Source organism: Lepidochelys olivacea, assembly GCF_965140295.1.
Source record: "Lepidochelys olivacea isolate rLepOli2 genome assembly, chromosome: 3".
Classification (NCBI taxonomy): Eukaryota; Metazoa; Chordata; order Testudines; family Cheloniidae; genus Lepidochelys; species Lepidochelys olivacea.
Window position 1 is genome coordinate 142,196,467 of NC_140413.1, and position 22,936 is coordinate 142,219,402.

The 22,936-nt window shown below is 40.6% G+C and overlaps 1 protein-coding gene across 4 annotated transcripts in view; it reads left to right on the forward strand.

Annotated features, from left to right (window-relative positions):
• The window catches only part of KIF26B (kinesin family member 26B), a 420,596-nt gene that overhangs the window by 270,247 nt on the left and 127,413 nt on the right, over positions 1–22,936 (forward strand). For all 4 annotated transcript variants that reach the window (XM_084625201.1, XM_084625202.1, XM_084625204.1 and 1 more), the window contains one exon: positions 1,826–2,009. In XM_084625201.1, the coding sequence (XP_084481327.1) occupies positions 1,826–2,009 (184 nt within the window). The remainder of the gene's footprint in view (positions 1–1,825; positions 2,010–22,936) is intronic.

The following is a 22,936-nucleotide window of genomic DNA, read 5'->3' on the forward strand; positions in this document are numbered from 1 at the left end:
TCTCTGTCTCAATTTCCCCATCTGTAAAATGGGGATAATAATAATTGCTTGACGAGGACACAAATATTCAAAGCTGAGATGAATGTATATATAAACATGTTTTATTGTATGTATTCTTTGGAGTAAATTGATTTGATCAGTTTCTGAGGTTTAGATTTGGCTGGTATGTATGAATCTGACAATTATGAAACTTTGGCCAACAAAAAAGCCAGACAGAATTTAGATTTCTGATTCTCATTTATACTCTGGCAAGGTAAAGGGGAGTTAAGTGGGCATAAATTATATTCATACCTACTTTAAGGCCCTTTTCTGTTGCTAGAACATGCAGCATCAAGGGACCTTGGTGTAATTGAGAATCAGGCCCCTAGAGTTCAGAATGATACATGCATCTCAGCTTGGAGTATTTTGGAAGAGATCATGTGGAGCTGTGCTAATGTACACCAGCTAAGGGTCTGCCCCATAATTGTGCCCATTTTACAACTAGGGAAACTGAGACACAGAGCAAAATAACATCAATATTATAATATACTCATTATATTTGGTTGCCTAGGTAGGGATACCAATGTGGAGTGTGTGTGTGAGAGAGAGAGAGTGTGCAAAACAACAACAATCAAGTTTAATTGCTGAATCTTTTCTCAGAGTTAGAAATCTGCTCAAATAAGAAAATGTGACCAAATATTTTTTTAATTGAAATAGAGTAAGAATCTATCATGCTAATGTAGGAAAGCCTAGCTTTTTGAGTCAAAGTCTGGACAAAAAAGCACCATTCTTGTCCAAAGTTATGTTGCGAAAACAAAGTCAAAATTAAACTTACTAAATTGTTAGTACAACTGTAGCTTGTGTGCTTCTCTCCACCTCCTTGCAAATAGCATAACTTTTGGTCACCACATGTTCAGATGTTAGACTGGTTATTTTTTATGAGGTGGTAGAATTTTTAAAATAGCTTGTGGAAGGCTTCTTACATGTCAGTTAATTCACCTAAATATTTAATAATAACTAACATAATAGTGGGTGCTTACATCCAACCATTCCACAACTATTAATTCTTTAACCAAAGGCTTATGGGTGACAAACAATTCTTTGTGAACAGAAATAGCAGAATGTTCCACTGATTGGACTTAATTTTATAACGTAAATTGCTGTACGCTCATTAGCTTAATTATAGATTCTGGAGATTTCCTGCAGACTAAATTGGAGGATAGTATAGAGAAAGGGGCCTGATTTTGATCCTACCTTATTGCATGCTGCTGTGAATCAGGGATAACTTCACTGAAATCTGTGGAATTATACCAGTGAAAAATTGGTGTAAAAGAGATCTGAACAGTTGCCAACTTTCATGCGGTAAATAAGCACCCTGACTTTCACAATAAGTCAAAAATCAAGCTAATCCCATTTCAAAACAAGGCCAGAACAACACAATCCCTAAGAACCCCAACACTCTATGTGACTAGATCCCCCCGGCGTGCAGTCTGGGACTGTGCTGGGCCCACTGTGCACCCCGACTCTCTTCCCTGCCTTGCCCTTGCTTGCCGGGAGCCGATCAAAAAAAAAAAGAAGCAACAAGCTGCAACAAGCTATAAGCCAAAAAACTAGCCTCTAACAAGCAACTCACAAATCAGTTCAGCCAAAAATCAGTTAAGCCAAAAACAAGTCCAATTTCTGCGGGGTTTTTTTTGCAGGTTTGGCATGTCTGGATCTGAATCACTTTTGGAGTCAATAAGGTCGAAATTGGGGATTCTCTGTAAACGAGAAGCTGTGAATACATTAGTTATAACTTATTGTTTTGAGTAGAGTTTTTATTTTACTTAATTTTTTTTCCCCACAGGGCTGCTCAAAAGTTGAATCTGTCATCCAAAAAGAAGAAACATAGGCCATCTACATCATCTGTGTCTGAATCTCCTCTCTTCTCTACCAACTTCAGCAGTATCCTTCAGACTTCCCCACCCCCTGCACCACCATGTTTGCTGAGGGCAGTCAACAAAGTGAAAGACACCCCAGGGTTGGGCAAGGTAGGCATCACACTATCTCTAAAATAATTGTTTTTCTTTGAGAGGAGAAACATATCCTATGCAAAACATTAATAGAGTACTAGACCTGTTGTGTTTTTTTTTGTTTGCCATACCCTGAAACTTGTCTTCAGTATCCACTCACAAGTCTGACAAATTGGTTGCTTAATGCAGGTGACCTTCTAATAAAGCTGAAGCACATTTTGTGCTCAATGAACCAGACTCAATCTTGTTGGCATAACACAGGTTTCAAACTCCTTGCTGTGGTAAATGAAATGCCGGTGAAACGACAAGAGTTGTCTGCAACCCCAACTCCACCTGGGGCCTTCCAGTAGGTTGGTCTCTATATTGACAGCTACAGCTCAGTCTTATCTTCTGTCCATCGATTCTGCCCCCTTCCCCCAATCAAAACCCCTTTAATATACTGATTGGCTACAGATCCTTAAGTACATGATGGCAGCACTAGGCCAGCTTGAAGATACATTGATATATCTTCTCTCCAAACCAGCTTCCACTGTTGGGTCATCTATGGTACCCTTCCATGGTTGAAGCCCCAGGGCGAGATAGCTGCTTGCCTTACCTGAGGGATAATCCCTTCTCTAACCCCCTGTACAAATACCCTGCCATCTTAGGTGTGAGTCTGGCCCATTTCATTGGGGAATACTTTGGGACAGTTGCTCAAGACAGGAGTTAGTCTCTAAGGTGCCACAAGTCCTCCTTTTCTTTTTGCGGATACAGACTAACATGGCTGCTACTCTGAAACCTTAATAAAGATAGTCTCTTATACAGGTTTTTAGTATATTATGCTTTTCTGTAGTCATCAGGTGCTAAGTGAAGACACTGAATTTGCAGAAAACCTCTTTCCTTTTTAGCAGAGAAATGGTAATGTTCAATCTGGACATACTGTACACAGAATGTGCCTCACTGTTTCCATTGCTGCCCTTGGGCACTAAGGGAAAGAGTCAGGCAATGACATGATTTTTCACAGAACCACATCCATTATTTTCATGGATGGCTTATCATCTTAGAGGGCTCACGGGATTTTTTTTTCCCTCCTGGTTTGGATGAGAAGTACTGTGTGGGCCTGATACTGGTACCATTACTTCAGTGGGAGCTGCAGGATTGGGCTCTAACTATTAGTTGTTCCAAGCATTTAGTATGACAACCAGGTACAAGATTTGAACAGTCCTGTTTTGAGTAATGTCTTTAAATGATTTCCACTGCAAAGTTTTCTATGTCCTCCCAGGGCTCTTATGTTTCCAGAATCAAGATGAATAAAGTTTGCATTTACGAATAGTGAGGGATGTGCTCATGGAGGCAAGGAACCAAAAGTAGCATTGGGCCTAATCGTTCAGTCTTTATTCAGACAAATCTCTTGTTGCCTTTAATGGGATTTTTTTCCTGAGTAAGGGCATCAGGTTTCTTTCCATAATATGGAAAGGGCTATGCAAATATACACATACAGCTCTGCCAATATGCTTCAGTTCTGACCTGCTACATTCCTGCTATTCTATCTCTGGGCCTCCACTGAGCATGGAGTTCCAGTTGTGTGGTAGTTTTTTTATATCCACAAACAGAGCCAAGATTAGCCTGTCTACCAAAACCATTTACATTTGGAACCCAAGTAAGGAACTGAGGGCTTGTCTACATTACTGCGCCAGGTCGATCTAATAGTGAATAGCGTAGCTGAAGTCGATGTACTTAGATCTACTTACTGCGGTGTCTTCGCTGCGGTAAGTCGACAGCTGATGTTCTCTCATTGACTCCGCTTGCGCTTCTCGTTCTGGTGGAGTACCGGAGTCGACTGGAGAGCGCTCAGCGGTCAACCCCCACTGGATCGATCGCTGCCCGCTGATCCGGCGGGTAGTGCCGACAAGCCCTAAGTCTGTGGGAGTAGAAGGGCATTGTATTCATCCACTCTACTATCCCACCTAACTCTCACGTACAGCCTCATTTTCTCCAAGTGTAACTCTACTCTCTCCACTGTAATAAATGGAATAAAACCCAGGATCATTTGGATTCTAATCTTCATTTTATGATACTGTGATAGGTGGTGGCTTTTCAGAGTCTCTTTCCCTTCCAAAACCTGTCCCCTTTGGGAACCTTACTCCAGTCTTTTAAGTACACAGGTATGGGGGAACCTGGGGAATGTTCAGGCTCTGGGTTTTCCTTTTAGAGAATCTATAGAGGTCTAGCTTATTTATGGTGGTAAGGTATGGCTAAACCCTCACCCAGGATTTAGCCATATCTTCTATCCCTGTCTTCAGTGATGGGCTTGTACCTGGCCTGGTGAGTCCTTGTGGGAGGCGGAGGTTTACATGCTGTCTTCCTCCCAGCAACCCTGTTGTAAGAATCCACTAACTCTGAGGCACAGTAGCTTTCCTCCTGGTTTCCACCCATTCCAGTAACAAGTTCTCCCTTTTAAGATTGCTTCCTCCCAAGTGGAGCAGGCTCTGCAGTTGTGCTGCTTGTTAGCCTTCTCCTGATTGGGATGAGGGTGTGCCCCATCCAAGGTACACAAGAGAATATTTCTTTCTAAATGAATTTTTTGTCATCTAGTAGTAACTGATATATTTAGGAAAGAAGCTGTACAAAGAGTCATAAATGAGGGCTTTTAAAATATTTAATGTGTGCTTCTTCAAAGAAAGTAGTTGTCACAAATTAGATTTAATTCATAGAACCAAAACAAGTGAAAATAGTTAATTCTGAAATATTTCTGTACCAAAAGCTGTCTAGCCTGCATTTCCATTTCTGTCCTCTTCTGTTTCTCCTATGAGTCACCTTATAATTATCACCTACAATTCATATACGTTCATCAAAATTGTTCCCATCAATTTTCCTCTGTAGCATAATTTGCATTTTAATATGTCAGGGATAGGTGTGAGACATAATAAATGGATAATTGCAGATGGAGAATGTAGTTTGCCAGTCAGACTGTGGAGACCTCAGATCTAGTGATGGAAATTTTCAACCTATTGGATCACTGAGACATTAATTATTATTTACATACTTATTGTTTGGCAGTGCCCTGCTTCAAAGATAAATATTTCCTATATGGCTGTTCAAGAAGCTCTGTTAATTTCCCCCACATTTCCTTTCAAATATTTGCATTTAAATGGAAGTTAAAGTGTAGATTAAAGTGAAGGATGTGGAGTTAGGTTTAGGAAATTCAAGACTTTACTTTGTTGGTTGGGATTGTGGCTAATCTGTTCTGGAATAATAGGAGGCTATCAAAAAATGACCAGTATAGCAAAGATCTGATTAATTGTGAGTGAAGACTGAAATATCTGGCTATTTGATATTTAATTGTGATACAAGCCAGGTTTTAGCCATCAGCAAAATATTCAGAGGTATTAAGGTTACTTACCAGCTCAGATACAAAGGTGGTAGGTATAGAATAAGAATATAGATTGACTGATGTATTAGACTTAAAAAGTGAAGTCGGGGTCAGGTGTTTAACAACTTCTCGCACCCAAGACCGTCCCATAAAACATACTGTAACTGACTGGAATTTGGAACAAGCATTGTCTTCTTGTTAACACTCAACCCCAGAGGAGGAGGAAGGGCCTCTTTCAGCACTGATTTGCTCCTGTTTTGACGGGTGTACTTCCACTGATTTCAGTAGAATCTCACCAGAGTCAAACTGGAGCAAAGCAGTGAAGAATAAGACCCATAATCAGGAAGCTGTGCGAAGGAAAAATAGATGTCTTGATTTTTCTGTGGCCCTCCTCTGTTGGATTCATTTCCAACAAATTCTAATTAAAGAAAGAGATACATGGCCTGTACTGCAAATAAATTAGCAGTGGAACACACACACATCCATCAATATCTAGCCCACAGGTGCTTCAGCTTCCATGTACTAGTGACAGTAGCTGGCTAGTAACCAGATGTTTGTGTGGGATCCCCACAGTTTTACAGAAATAGATTGAGTTGTCTTTTGGGCATGAATGATAATCCTCTTCCATAGCATGCAACAGATGGAGCCACTACACTTGCTTCTCCTTTGCCCCCATCTCTGAGTCATGGTCATATTCTGTACTCTTGTTCACATCTGGGTGGCAGATTAGTTTGGTTGGATTTAGACATACATATGGAGTGTAGTTGTACTCAATGTTTGCACAGGACATCTTTAAATTCTTTTGTACTTTTATCTCGGCAGTATATATTGTAGGTTAGCCTTTTTCAGTCAGAGAACTGAGCAGAGGAGCAGAAAGGTGCTCTCTGTACAACTGATGAACAATACCAGGATTTCACTCAGCATTAGAATATTGTGGTAAATGTTAGAGCTAGTTGGAAAAATATTTCCTCCTCCCCACGGAACACTTCAATTTTTTGTTTAAAAAATAAAAATAAAATGTTTTGGGTTTTTGGTCAAAACCTGAAAATTTTCAGTTTCCAGATTTTCAATGCAAACTTGAAATTTTCTGCAGAGCAGACACTTTTAGTGAGAAATTTCATTTTGTCAAAAATCCAATTTTCCACTGAAAAACAGTTTCAATGGAAAATTTTCAACCAGCCCTAGCAAATGTACTGCTTGCATGCGGCACTTGGTTTTTCATGGCCTGATGTGGTTTCTGTTGTTTTTCTGCAAGTATCCTTATAAAATTCTGCCACTGAAAGATGACATTTGTGTCAAGGGCAGAGACCAAATGGTTGTTTGCTCATATACTGTATTGTGATAAAAGGATTGTTTTTTAAAGCCGAAAATAAAATAGTAATGCACTGTGAGTGAAATTCAGCCCCGGACAGATGGCTGCCATAGGAATTAAATGGGATTTAAGAGATGCATGACTCTAATGTGGATGCTCTGCATAAGGGGGAATTTCAGCACATTAGGAGAAGCTGAATACACTTTGTAATACATAAGCCTAACCACGTTCTAACTGACAAACACTGATAGGTAGATTAGTAGCTGAAGTGGTGATTGCTCCTGATTCTGTCCATTTTCTATTGTCTGTGCCGTGATTAGAGATATATTTATTAATTGCTTTTGATTTCTTCGGTGCCTGTCCCAGTCTCTAAGTACTTCACGTTATTTAAAAACACTATTATTTGGTTAAAAAAAATCCAAAATTTGCCATACAATTCATGGAATATTCCATAACAGCAGAGACTGGCCTTCCAAACAAACACAACCTTCAAACCAGAAATCCATATCAAGATTTCACCAGACCCTAAGACAACTCCCTTCCAACAGCCATGAAAAGATATAGGCTGGATTTTCATAGGTCCCTAAGAGCTGGGCATCTGACTCCTATTGAAAGTCAGTGGGATTTCGACACACAACTCCCTCAAGCCTCTGTGGTCATCCCAGTCATTTCCCAGACACACAGAACAATATAACTGGTGTATGTTGTACAACACGGGTGTTACAATACTTGCTTGTATTTACATTAGCTACAGGTACAGATCGTAGATTATTTGAATAATCCTGGTCAGAAAGTGTTTCCAAGAGTTGTTTCACTACCTCTTTTAACTTCCTAACTCCTCTTTAGCACTTCATTGGAAAGCAAAGACAGAAAGCTGGATTGAAAGGAAGAAAACCAATGTATGTCTTGATTAAACCCACAAAACACAGGCAAAAAAATTTTAGTGTAGAAGTGTTTGTATTTTGACGAGCAGATTTGTGGATGTGAGGAATTTGTTGGCAATATCCCTGTGTGCATTGAGTGGGCGTTTATGAAAATCCTCTATTAAGGTCAGCAGAAAACCAGATGCAACTTCTGAAATATGTACAGTAGCTCCCTTCATTGACATCCATTTTGAAGTTTTTTAAAGTGAAGCAGGGGAAAGGTTTGTCTCTCCTTTGGAAACCTTCATCCTTGGGAGTACAGAGAGAAGAACGTTAACTGTTACAGGACAAATGAGATCTAAACCCATTACCACTTGAACACAATTTATGAGGAGAAGAGTGAAAACTGTTTCTTTTCAAAGTTGCCATGGTTACTGAAATGGAAAAAAGAAGAAATACCCCATGAGGCGTTTAAAGGACACGTGTGTTCATCATTGTTGTCAACATGACTGTTCTATAAATTAAATAGTTAGTTCCACTTGGAATGAAATCCAGGTGGCCTTTTGCCCTCCAGTTAGTTGCTCATAACTGAAATTTTCTCCAGCAAGCACGTTGAAAGGATCTGGCTGAGGCTTTCATACATTTTGGCCAGATTCCTTCTGTGTGCGCGCTACCAGAAGGATTTTAAATATTTTCTTCACTTCAAGCTGCATTTAAAAGACAAAAGATGAAATTAAGAGAAGTTGGAAGAATTGCTCTAAGCTGTTACTCACCGGCCTTCCCAATCATATTTTCCAGGTACAGTTAATTTGCACTAAATTAAAGCCCAGCCTGATGGTGCCAGTGCCACGCTCCCAGTTCTGTGCTGGAGCACTGGGCCAGAACGTGTCTGGCTCCCGCCTGGCTATGCAAGGGAGGGAGTGTGTGTGTGCAAGAAACCTCCACTCACTTGTGCACCCACCATTGAAGGGATTGCCGTTGTTATGGTTCCTGCTGTCTCCTAAGTGCAGGAACTGCTCTCTGCTGGAATCCCTGCAGGCAGTGCAAGGCACCCCAAAAAGAGGTTATTTTTCCTAACCTATGCCAACTGGCCAGCATTGCTGTGTGACTGGGCCAGTGTTGCTAAACTCCTGGAAATGGTCATGTAGTTATTGTATGATTGGGAGCTCTGGGAAGAAAATCTGCTTCAGTGGAATTCCTGTGCTCAACTAGAATCAGAATTTAATGGTGAAATTTTACTTTCGAATCGGCAAGGCAGATCTCAGTTCCCACTGCTGACCTGAGAGCAGAATTTTGCCCTAAGTGGAAAAGATCTTTTACAAACTGCTGTGGCAGGAATTTCATTTTCCCCTTAAATCTAAACAGCACAGAGGCTGAATAGAGCAACATAAAGAGACCTTTGACCTCTCGCCTCCTGTCACAATCACATTTTAGATTAATCTCAGCAAAATTAAATGATGGCTGACTCTGTCAAAAAAAAGTGTGGGCAGTAGATATCTTGGGTCCAACTCTGATGTTATTCACACCAGTTTTGCTGCAGAGTAATCCTATAGATGAGTCACTCCTGATTTACCCTGCTGCAAACCCCCAGAGTGGCATTTCTTCATGTCTTTGTCTATCTTGTATTCTTTAGTGGCTCAGTGGAAACCTACCAGTGCTGATCATCACTGTCTCATTTGAATGGGAACTCGTCTAAAGAAAAATATGGACAGTGGGTCACTGTTTAGTAAGTTGTGAGTTTTCCTTTGGTACCTCAAAATCTACAGGAAATGGTGTTTCTTTTCCCATTGAAGTAGTTTAATGCACTCAGATACCGTGGTCATGGGTGACCTTATAGAAACATAGATGGACTGAGGGAGGTTCTAGACAAAGCTCTACAGTAAAACAGAGGATGGGGTTAGCTTTAGAAATAAAACTGTTTACCTTATTCTACCAAAGGTCCCCGTTCAGTGATAGAAGAAAGCAGTTTCTTCTGTGATTCTTTAACATGGTTCTATAGCATAGTTTCTACCATGAAACTTGATTGTTTCACATGATTTGACTTCATGTTTTTAGCTCAATTTCACTTTTAGCTTTGGAGTACAATTTAAAAAAAGGTTTACACAAAAACCTGTGAACTGATACAGTTGAGTTTTGCACAATTCTAATTGGCTTATCCACACAGTGCCCTAGACCTTGTGCTGGACATATGTTTTTATGCTCATTAGTGTAGACTACTTCATTGTGGTAGTGTATTTGTGTGATGTCACTAAAGGGCAAAGTAACTATAATTGCTTTGTAGATCACTAGCCAACCACCTGCCGTGATCCATGAGATTCAGTCAACACAGCTCAGCTGATATGGTTGCTGAAGTCTAATGAATCTAATGAAAGAAGCTCTAGAAATCCTTAACAACCGGTCAATATATTAAGTGATCTTTTCTGCAGGGTTGAAAAACACAAGGCATATTATATTGCTTAAATTATGACAAAAGTACAGTAGCCATATTTTATAAATCTCTTACACAAATATAAATTACAATTCTTTTAGATTATAAAAATTCATCCTTCTTAACAGTTTGATTTCTTTGGACCTTTGGACCTTTTATTTTTACTACTTCTGATACTTAGATCAAAATTGTACTCTCTATATAATAATATTTTGTGGCATTCTAGTAGACCTAGTTAATCACTTCCACTTCACTTCTGGAGCTTTCCAAAGTGTAGTTTAAAACTCTTTCCCCCCTTTTTGCTCATGTTTAAATCCCTGTAGAGAAGGTTAATAGAAATCAGGAAAGTCAAGATCAAAGAATCTGAAAATTACAACAATGATTCTAGTGCAATGCTAGTAAGAAATTTAGATGCTGAATACTTCCCCAAACCTAGGAACTTAGGTAGGCTGGTTGGTTTGTTTTTTAAGATCTTATTAGTTCGGGGGGCAATAGTGTAGTAAGTGCTGGGGGGGAGGGATAGGTCAGTGGTTTGAGCATTGGCCTGCTAAACCCAGGTGAGTTCAATCCTTGAGGGGGCCAATTAGGGATCTGGGGCAAAAATTGGGGATTGGTCCTGCTTTGAGCAGGGGATTGGACTAGATGACCTCCTGAGGTCCCTTCCAACATTGATATTCTATGATTCTATGCTTAAGCCCACAGTATTTAATATGGATATTTTTTTCTTAAATTCCAAAAGCCCATTTCTTCCTCCCAGCCCTTTCCCTGTGTGTTTGACTCCTCTCTGCATGTGTCCATGCGCAATGTTCAGTGGAACTGACAAGATGGTAAAGCTGTTGGAGGCTTCAGTACAGCACTGCTCTAACAATACTGACTAATGATCAAGCCCCGAAGGTTGCTCTGCTTTTCTTTTTCTTTAAAGGCCTGGGCTTTACCTTGTGCCTCTAACACAGCATTGATTAAACAGTCAGTCTAGCTGGGGAAGATCTTAGATTTTAATAATGTGAGTGCCTTGTGGACACCATCCCTCCCATTTACTCTCCTCTGTGAACCCATTTCCCCCCCATTTGTGATTCCAATAGAGCACAGCTTGACAACTTCTGTCTTCGGCATTCACCGGTTCCTTCACAATTCCTCTGAGACATCCTTTCTCTCCATGCTCCGGAACTTCATCTGCTTCCTTCCTTCCCCACTCCCTGGTGCCTCAGGAACAGCCACCACAACTACAGTTACTCAGTGGCTAAGAGAACAGGCTTGCTTATACTCTGGATCTGTAACATTACTCCAGGACCATCCATCAGGAGGCATAAAAGCAAGATCCTTGCAGAACCCTCCCTCCGGATTCTGAGCATGTCAGGCCCCATCCCCAGCTTGGCTGGCTAGCGAACACCATGAAGTCATCCACAATCCTTGGTTCAGTTTGGTAATAACTAACCTGTAAACCATTGGGGTTGCCTCCATCTAGTGAAGAGATGGCCAGACTTGCGAGTACCAAATCTTTGGGACTTGGTAAAAATGACCTTGCTGGCTTTGCATTGTATGGCTGAGTATTTGGTCATATGTGAACAGAGGGGAAGGTGTGCAAATGCACATTTTTGATCTGATCTCAGGTGTAGGAGAGGTCCAAGCAGTGCCCCCTGCCATGCATGGCTGACCATTCTGGAAATTAGTCAAGATGCCACAGTACTCCACAAAAATCAGAGCATATGGGCACCTAAGGCTTTCTGTGGACCTTAGGTGCCCATATTGTAACATTTTCTCCAGACCTGAAGAAAAGCACTATGTAAGCTCAAAAGCTCGTCTCTCTCACCAACTGAAGTTGGTCCAATAAAAGAAACATTACCTCACCCACCTTGTTTCTCCAATATCCTGGGACCAACACATCTACAACAACACTACAGATATATTGTGTCTCTGTTAGGCAGAACTCTGAATTGATTTCATTAGGGACTTCTGCTTAGAAACTGACGGTGGGATATAATGCAGGATGTGGGATAATAAAATGAAACAGCATTTGGATCACTGTTTAATCAATCCTAAATGATTCATTCTGTGTATTCAAATAGGTCCTTCTATATTGTCATTAATACGGTCTCAGTTAAAATACACTTTTAGACACTAAAATACAAATTGTAAGCTACAATAAGCATCCTTTCAAAGTTCACATTCCTGCTGTCTAAAAAATATAACTTATGAAAATGTATTTTCCACATTTTGTATGTGGTAAAGGTGAAAACAAAGTTTGCAATCATCAGCATGATCAGTCATGCGATTAATTCTTTATATAAAAACAGGTGGCAAGTTAATCCATTTTTAAAGTCTGTGGCCCTCAAAACTTCTACTCTAGGGAATGGAGCATGATACACACACAGCACAGAGATGGCCAGTGGCATGCTGGTTGAGTATGTCAGTTGAAAAGATAAAATTTTAAGCAATAGTGCTTGTTTCATAGTCTACATATATTATATATAGATCTTGTTACAAAGTAATTACTGGTGTGTATAACTAGTATATGCACCATATATTTTGTAAAAGAAAGACAACACCTGCCAATAATATATTAATAGAAAACTGTTATGGAATTTAATTCAGAATTATGTCCTTTCTGTACTTTGGTTTAACCATCCCATATGTAACAGGAAATTTTATTCCCTCTGTAGGGTGGTTCATAACACTGACACAATTGATAGAAAATGCTATTAAATTCCATAGGTTTTCAAATTAATTTATATAGAGCCCTTTATTGCATTTCTATAAAATTCATGGCTTCATCTGTGTTACATTCTGCAGGAACCTTCCATAAATTCCTTCAATTTATAAAACTCTCTTTTTCATTTTATTTAGGAAAAGCTATTGTCTGAAAGTGCTCTATGTCGGAATATTAGCAAGAAATGGATTGTGTGTACCTCTGTGCTGTAAATTAGCCTTTATTACTGCAGATACTTCCATGATAGATACAGAGAGGTAGAAAAACGTATCTGTCAGTCCTTTCCCTCCTCCCCTCTTCTCCCACAGGAAATATGACGTGTATTTTAAATTGTTGTACACAAGTGTAGGATTAACTATCTTTCTTTCAGGTCTTTTCTTCTTCCCACCCTTCTGTATCCTTGGAGGTTTATCTGAACACAGTCAATTAGAAATAGAAATATGCTCTTGACTAGATTGGCCCCAGCACCTTAATCCAGATTCCAGCAGCTGCCTGGCTTAAAAAGCCTTCACCGTCCAGGAAAATAATTTAAACCACTGGATTTTGCCTTTTAAATTGCTGTCAGCTATCAGGAGCAGTGGTAAGGTATGTGCTGGCAAGAGATCTGACAGAGGTGCTGAAGATGTGTGCTGTCTGGCCACACAGAAGGTGAAGGCATGCACACTGATTGACAACAGCATGTGCAGATGTGATAAACATAAGGAGGCCCATGCTTCTTTGGGGAGACTGAATAGCAACACAAATGAGGAAACTGAACTCCCCAAGAGACTAGTATTCTGTGTGCAGTGGGAATCCATGAATCTTTTCAGATTGGAGGGAGCTATTTATCATGAAGACTATTATGCAGTGTAAGGCATTGCTGCAAGAGAACACCACCAAGCTATTTCCTACCTTATCAGTTTATATTATTAATGCAGCAGTTAATAAAAGAAGTACAAATTAAAAATAACTGGATGGGCTGATAAGCAGAATTCTTGAGGTAGAGGCGACCAGAAATTGCTTTAAACGATGCACTGCAATGCAGGAAATATAGGGAGAAATAAGCCTTGGCCTCTTTGCTTTTATTATTTTCTTATTATTCAGCTTATCTCTGTGAGCCTGACTACTAGGGCTTTACGTGGCACTTAATAGTCAGATTTGTTTATGATTTGGGGCCAATTTTTAGCTGGTCTATCTCCTTCCATAGGCGCCAATAGTATTTTGAATATGAATAACACTCTGAACATTATCCCTCCCCCTCTCCACTCCACCGTACACTTTGTGCTCCTCCAACTCCCAACCTGCAGTAGAAAGCTCTACATGTTATACTGTAAATCTCACCTGTTCAAGCCCCAAGCTAAATTTAAATACAAATAACATTCCAGCAGAGTGGCTAGTCACCACTCTCAAGAAAGAGTTTCCCACTCTGAATGTCCCTTGGTCCCTGGTGACACAATGGTTGGGTCTTAGAAATGGGACCCTTCATGCAGCATCCATCTCCTAAATTTCTGGTTACCATTCTTTTCCCCTGACTCTTACCTGCAACCATCCAGACCTCTTTATCCATGAACTGACCTATGGAGACCAGGGAGGGAGTTAACTAATTTCTGGGCAACCACAGGGGAGATTTGAACAGCAGTAAAAGAATGAATAATAACTTCAAAACAGAGCTGAGCCACTCTTTTTGCCACCGCTGCAAGACACCAAGAGTATATTTACTTCAACGTGTGGGCTGAGTTCTCGTTGATTGGGCCCCTTATTTGCTAAGTAATTTTGAGGGCACTCTAAAATTCAGCTCTCGGTGAAATAGGTAACTGAGTTAGTGAGGTGTCCAGCCGTGTCACACAGTTCTGTCCTAGCAACACAGGCCCACTCAGAGTGAAGCCTGTTTGTTTGAATGCCTGAGTCAGAAAAACAGCCAAAGCTTTAAAAACAAACAAACAAACAAACAAAGGCTGTAGTGCGCCCATTACTCCCACCCTGTTGCTGAAAAGTGACAGCATTTGCAAAACTAGCAAGATGGGTGCACCATGTCTCAGTTTGTAAATCATTTGTCAGCCTGCTTTAACGTGATTTAGCAGTCAAGGGCTTCTCTGTGCTCTATTATTACTGAAGGACTTTATTTTTTGTTCAAAATAGTCCATTGCCTCAGAAATACCCTATTGTGCTATAAGGAGTAAGGTCGGTATCAATGATTCAGCAGGTTAAAAGGGTGGAGTGGAGAAAGCTGTTACTTAAATATTAATATCTTCAGTTAGAGTAGTGGGAGGTAGAATGCGGGGAATGACAAAGCACACACTAGACTGAGCAGCCAAGCTGTGCACTGGAAATTCTCTGTGGCTGAGGGCTTGGAATTTTCCCATGGCAGGCCGCAGAGCAACTGCAGAGCTGGTTTGCCAGCTTAAAGCCAATTCAACCTTACGGCTGAAGAAGCCTCTATGCTGTGTGGTTCCCTTGATGCAGGGGATGGGGTGGGAGGACAGCTGGTGGATCCACCAGCCTCCCCTCTGCTTCTTGCCTATTCCTCAGAAGCCCAACACTTCCCACTCGTTTGCCTCATTTGGCAGCTGGCATGCAGCTGTATCTCCTCCCCTAAGCCAACTGCTACAGCTGAAGCTACTGAACACATGCCAGCTAGAGCTGGCCAAACTCTTCATTTACAGTTAATAATCATTACCATTTAAGCTCCTCTTTTTGGTTGGCAAATAATTTGCCAGCTGATTCTGATTTTGTGTGTGTGTGCGTGCGTGCGCACGTGCATTTGTGGCTTGTAAATATTTATCAAATGTTCAGACTGAGTGGTTCAAAAAGTGTTCACTCAGGCCAGTCGCTATTCACCATTCCTGCCATGTGCCTGGTCTCCCTACTCTTGTAGCATTGTTTTTGCTCTGTGATTGGATGACTTAAGCATTCTGAGTGGGGGAATGGATACAAATGTGTGAAACCTTGAGGATTCACAAGCATTTTCATATGTCCCTGTTAGCCTTGCGAATACCCATGAAAACGAGATATGACCCCACAAATCCTATCAAATTAAACGTGGTGTCTTTATTTACAAAAATATTTGCAATTTTTTTTCACTTACCCACCAGTGCTAACATTTCCCATCCTGTTGTGTCTCAGTGCCCTTCATCTGCCTGGTTCACCTGCTGCTCCTCTACTTGTTTGCCTACCAATCTGTCTACAAATGCCATGTTCTAGGCCAGGTTTTGCAAACATGGTGGTTAATATGGCCTTGTCTGTTCCCAACTGAGTTTTGTGTCTTTAGGGACAGTGCTCTGACTTCAAAGGCCCTTTTTTTATTTCCAGTGTGATTCACCTGTATGTCAGTGGCTGGCTTTCTTTTTCCTTACATCGGGAAGGGTGGGCGGGGGGGGGGTGAGATGGAGATGCAGCTATTAAAATTAGAATCAAAAGGTATATGTTAATCTTCACTTTTAAAAGGGATGTCCCTGCCCCCACATACACACAAATAGAGTGATAACCATAAACCAATGATTAATCAGACAGTCTCTGTTTTAAGGTACAGTCAGCATCCTTTGTTTCACAGGGCTAGACTGTGGCGATCAAGTTAGGGAAGCATGCAGATCTGTAAAGAGTGTTCCAAAGGCAAGTAACTAATATTTTCTCAGAGCTTTCCCCGATACTGTCTGGGCAGACTACCCTGCTGAAGAGAATAAGGCGGATGCCCATCCCATATGATTATTTCTTGCTTTTTTGGAAAAGTCATACGAGTTGACTCCATCTGAAATACAATAGCTTTCATAGCAAGCATTTCCGCCTCAGCTGAGTTTTGGTTATGTTCCATAATCACTCGTATTGAACTAGCACACTTCTAGGGTAATCCTATTAGATATAGAAGTGTGGATGGATGAGACTTGGTTTTGCTGGTGAATGGGCCCTAACTATCTGATCCTGGACAAAGACCACCTTTCCTTTTGTTTCAAGTTTCATTTTTGTCTTTTTTAATTCAGCCTCTCATGAGCAACCTGTTTTTAATTAAAAAATTGTTAGATTTATATTACTGTTTGATTGAGAAGCACCCATGCAGAATTCACTGGCTCCCTTGACAATCATCAATACACTGAATAAGTGAACAGATCCATCCGTTATTCCAAGATCAAATAACCCAACAACAACATAGATATAACAAAACTCCGGTAATCCAGTTATCCAAACTAAATTTGTAATAGTTGTTGGAAGTCCCTCTTATCAGAAAATTAAACTGGGGATAGTTAAATATCCGTAATGGCTCTTGATAGCTTCTTGAGAATAGTCCTTCACACCTGATAATAAGCATTGTTTTAATAGGAAATGTACTAAACAATGTAGATCTGCCTGAGGTTGAATAGGATATTTGTTCATCATTCTTTAAGGCTAGATTTCAAAGCAAACATTTGAAAAGGATAAGTGTCTATAAAATGATTAAGTAGGCATCTTGAGTTCTGCTGATATGAACAAAAATTTGTTTATCTTGAGCTGAAGAAAACGTTAAAATAAAATGTAATGTTTCACCGACAAAATCTGTTTCTACTAATGGAAATTTAAAAATGGAGGGGAGAAATTAGGCCCAGCTCTTGCATGGCTTGTCTTGCATGGGTGGTGTAGGAAACCTCACCCTTTTAGTGCCCTTTTATAAGGAGATGCCAGACACAACTGCAGTATTTGCTCTAACTGGAGAGCAAGGGCTATATGAGGTTAGCAATGTAAGTCACCCCAAAATGGGCAGGAGGAGGTGAGGCTTTGACCCATCCTCTGCTCTAAATCAACCAGTGGGACAGCCTGTTGATTAGAGGCGCTCACATTCTATCCTCTGAAGGGATGGTGCAGCAGTTGTGTTCCTGGGGAGCTCAAGGAGGCGTTATGCTGAGAAGTAACAGCTTTTCTGTGGGGGCCTTGGAGCACATTTTATTTGAAATAGGCTATACCCTGATTGAGAGTGAAAGCCTGAAACAAAATGGAAAGGCACTTTCCTAGGAAACTAAGGGGAGAACTGTAAGAAAGTTGCAGCACTGTAAAGTGCCAGCGTAGACAAGCCCTTAGGGAAGTTGAGGGGGAAAGCTGTTGGTGGTCTCCTGGTGAATAGGTGTCTATATCAGAGAAAACAGCACTTCAGCTGGCTGTCTCAGTAGAGAGCCCAAGATTTAAACAGTTATGGACACCGAACAATCCTTTTGGTCCTGGAAATGGTTCTAACCAACAGTGCTGAGATAGATGGGTGGGGAAGCTGCCATGGCTATTGCTTATGTTGTACCATGTCTGTTTATAGAGAGAGACTTTGGCCTTCAAGACTGTCAACATGGCATCTTTCCTAAGTATTAAATTCACTTCATAAAATAAACAAAGAAACCTCCTAATTCCTATACATTGGGTCTGCTGTCCTGCAGCACTCATGCCTTCAACCGAAATACCAGCCTTCCTGTGAAAAAGTAAAACAAAACCGTCTCTGTCGTGCAGCAGTGCCTTTGAGTTTACACAAACCAAGCAGCTGCTAGAGATCACAGCAAGTCCAAGAATATAGGGAAGATGAAGAAGGAAGGATGAGGAGGATTGGGCAAGTATATGTTCAGATTAGCTGAGCTTTTAGTTTGCTAATATATAGGTGAACTTTCAGACAAAATATCCGTATAAAAGTACAGGCTGCTGTAGCTGCATAATAGAAAAATGGTCTAGAGCTTTGTTTTTTGGTCTTAAGTTGCCTAACTTATCCACACACATTTTAGAGAGCGAAGACAAATGTGGGGGGGAGAGGGGGAAGTAATGAACTATTTGTTCAATTTGGATATTTAAAAAAATAAATCTTAATCCTACCTCTGTACAGGTAATGCTTTGTCCTCACAATCCATATTTGACCCATTTACACATTTAGTTAGAATAAATCTAAAATAAGTTATAGGTAAAAGTAACCTTTCTAGGGGAATGAAGGGAGGTGAGAAGTGATAAACTGTAAATTCCAAAACTTTGCTTGGCTGCAGGGCTTGCCTTGACACAAACTGTCCAAGGTGGTAAGAGAGCCATTATCACAGACTGTACTGTCATTCTCAAACTGCTGAGTAAATTGTTTTGTTTCCCATTATTGCTCATCAGACCTTTGTATACTAAAGCACATTATCTGTAAACCATTGATAGAAAAGCTTTTTCCTTTGCTTGAGGGGTTTTTTTTTAGAAGATATCCATGCAGATATACATTCAAAAAGTCTTTTGATAGTAGTATAACTCAAATATAAAATAGATAATTCAGGACTAAAAGAATGTGTCACGAGTTCCTCACGAAGAATGATTCATTTTGTTTTGGCCATGTGCTTTTTCTCTTTTTAATTTTAATTTTAATGGGTAGAGCTGATGAGATGCAGAGGGCAAGTTGAGTAAGCAAAGGAGACTGACAACAGCAGTGTCGATATTAGTGAAGATTCACTAATTAATTGGCTATGCTTTTGAGTTTTTGTTTTGCTTTTTCGGTTGGGCTTTTTTGTGGTCTTTTTTTTATGTCTTTTTGGTCAATTCACCCATATTTCAAAAGACCCAAGAGTGTATTTACATTGATTCTGCTGTCACCCATTGGATACTATTCTTGTAGGACATTCATCCCCATATGCCTTTGACAGACAAAGAAAAATTATTTCCAAGTGAGAAATTAGGTGCTTCTAAGAACCAGCTTTTCAGAATAGTGTCTGCAGTCAAAAAGGCTGATCGTCCAAATGATAGCCATGCATGGCTGGCTTTCCTCTTTATGTTGCCTTGATTGAGACAAGATGAGCATACTGCTGGCCTTTGCAGTGAATAATTTTGTTAGAACAATCTCTGCAGGGAAAGGCTTTTATACACCGAGAATGACAAGTGTGGCAAATTGCTTACAAAGCCCAGACCTAGAGGCCTCTCTTTCTAAAGCTGCCAGCCCACAGTACGAGAGCACTGCAAAGCTGAATGCAATAGCTGTGCCCCTGCTGTAAACAATAGCACTTGTTTCTACACAGTCAGCTTGTTGTCTCAAGATTTGTTCACATGTGACCATTAGGTCTCTGATACCAAGATTACATGTAAACCAGGCAGAGCCCTAAATTCACAATGAGGATTGTCTGTAATAATAAAAGCAGTAATCACATGCATAATGTGTATGTGTAGGGGCTTAATCCAAACCTCTCCTTTCCTTTCCTTTCCATTCCCACCACAGAACTTTGCTTATGCATCACTACTGCAGCTGCCTCTGATCTAGTCTTCCTGCTTTTTAGCATTCCCCTTTCCAATCTGTACAAAATGCCACTGCCAAAATCATCTTCTCTTACTCCTCTGAAGTCATTAACACTGTGATAGCCCCCCAAAAATCTCGAGCCCAGAATGGGGTTACATTGTGCTTGGTGCTGTACAGACCCACTCAAGCAGAAATGGTCCCAATCCGAAAGGTTTGTAATCTAATTTGCAGCAGGATTCAGCAAATGACTGTGGCATTTTGCTCCATCCTTCATATCCCTCCACTGGCTTCCTCTAGCTTTCTGGATCACATTAACACTTCTCATTCTCACTTGCAAGCTACTGCAGAACGTTGCCCCTACACCTCCCCTCTCATGTCCTCCTCCTCCGTCAGGAGCATGGTCCACCCATGCCACCCTCCTTAAAGCTACATTTGCATCCTCTCATTCTCATTTTCCATGCCTTCTTCCTTGCTCCCTCTTACTCTTTGAACACCTTTTCTCTCCTTGTCTACCAAATTATTGTCTTCATTCACATCTAACTTCCCCCATGAACTCTGCTAACCTTACTCCACTCTAAGGAAGTGGGGGAGGGGAAAAGTTTGGTGTTATAATGTTACAAATATTTTTGTTAACTGTAACAAAAGGGAATGTGTGACATTCTGTAACTTGGGGGAGCATACTGTAACCCCCATATTCCTCATTTTCATATTATCATGATCTTGCATATAAAGCATGCCTTGTAAGGTATCGGGGAAAGGTTATGATCTGCTGAAAGTCATTTCTCTATCCATTTCTGTGTATCATTAATGCATATGAAATTATGAGAATTGTGTTGTGTGGTGGTCACTAAAGCATTCTGTAAGTTGGGGAATCAGCCAGATATTAGCTTCCCAAAGGCAACAGCAAGGAAAGTAACCAATGCCCAGGTGGGGTGTCAAACAACCCATCAATAGCTGTTGTCCAGCAAGTGAGCTACAATGCTCAACCTTGTTTGGAGAGACTCAGCAATGCTCACCTGACTCTGAAGGGGGGGGGGGGCAAAGCCAAGAGGGAGGAAAGGACATGATAAAAGGGAGAGACATTTGCCATGCTCTTCCTTTCTCTTCCACCTCCATCTACAGACACCACCACCAAGTGACTGAAGCACTGATCAAAAGGGAGAGCCTGGCTGAAGAGCAACCAGCCAGCCTGTGGTGAGAAGTATTTAAGTTTGTAAGGGCATTCAAAGTGTTAAGATCAGCTTAGAATGCGTTTTGCTTTTATTTCATTTGACCAAATCTGACTTGTTATGCTTTGACTTATCACTTACAATCTATCTTTATAGTTAATAAATCTGTTTGTTTATACTACCTGAAGCAGTGTGTTTGGTTTGAAGAGTGTCAGAGACTCTCCTTGGGATAACAAACCTGGTACATATCAATTTCTTTATTAAATTGACAAACTCATGTAAGCTTGCAGTGTCCAGTGTGCATAACTGGACACTGCAAGATGGAGGTACTTAGGGTTGTGTCTGGGACTGGAGATATTGGCTAGTGTCATTCGGTTGCACAATCCAAGGAGCAGCTTACCGGCCAGAGGCTGTGAGTGAACAGCCCAGGAGTGGGGGTTCTCACAGCAAAGCAGAGTAAGGCTGGTTCCCAGAGTCAAGGACTGGAGTGACCTAGCAGATCACTGGTCCACATAACACCAGAGGGGAACGTCACAGGATGATCAAACGGACTAGGCCAGATTCTCATGTGGTGTAAATCAGCATAGCTCCATTGCGGTGAACAAATCCGTGCTGATTTACCCCAACTGAGGATCAGGTCCTTAAAATCTGAAACTTTCAAATAATTCAGCATGTATATCCAATACAGATGGGGAAAAAAGACAAGCATTTGGATTCAGAGCTACCATATAGAACCAGGCATACAGATGAGCACTAGTTTTATCCGAGTGCCAATATGATCCAATAGCTTTGTGTCAACTGCCCGAAATAGCATTTTTACAGCTGCTTCAGACTAGCTACACCTAAAATCACCTAGTGCAGCTGCTCAGTCTAGTCTCCACACCCTGGAGTCATGCTCGCCTCCTCTCAGTTGCCCAGTCTTCTCTGCTGCCCAGTGATGCAATGATCTGTTGCCCTTTTTCCCACTGACTTATTGCTTTTTTTGTTTGACAGTGCAATGATCCCTAGTGTATTATTAGAGTATAATACAAAGCTATTAATTATTTTTACCATAGCAGCGATATCCCTTTTCATAAATGAGGCTTACAAATCTCACTTCTGGCTGTTACATATCAGTGTTATCCTTTAATTTTTTTTAAAAGCATGTATAAGTTAAATGATGGATTGCATTAATAAAAAAAAAGCAGTGTATTGCTATATGTAAACTAGTCCCTTATGGTATTCTGTGCCTCTCTCAGCCTTGTATCAACAAAGTGTTCAACAAGGCATTCATTTAGAGAGGGGGGGAATCACCTGCCCTGAAAGTTCAGGCTTTGACTTAGTAAAACATACAAACTCTTCTTTGTCCAAACTGTGTGCCAAATAGAAAAGGACCAGGAGCAACACAACTGGAGTGCCAGGACTTAAGGACACAGAATGAAAAACCCCATTTCATGAGAATGTGGCATGAGGGGATATGAATGTACATTCACACACACAAAGAAAATCAAAACCCAACTAGATTATTCAGATTTGTAAACACGTTGGGGGCATATCCCTGGCAGGTGTAAAAGGGTGTAGTCCCATTGCTGTCCTTGTCGAATACGATTGTGGATCTTATTAGAAGGCTTTATGGCAACAACATACAGTAATCCCATAGAACTATGCAAGTCTAGTCTACTGTCATCTCACCACTTGATCAAGAATGCAGTTTCCACACTAGGTTTAAGTACTCCTGAAATGACTTAATGCTTCTATCATATTGTGTTCATGTTTGCAAGACACTGCAGATTATCTTTACAATTAATTCACATGCCATGGATTTTGTTGAAGTTAACATGGCAAGCTGTAGTCTATTTATAATGTTAGGGTAGACGCCAGGTATTCAGAAAATGTGGGGTTTTTTTAAAACTAATAATTCAGCCAAAAAGTAATGCTGGATTTGCTGTCACTGAACTGACAGGATG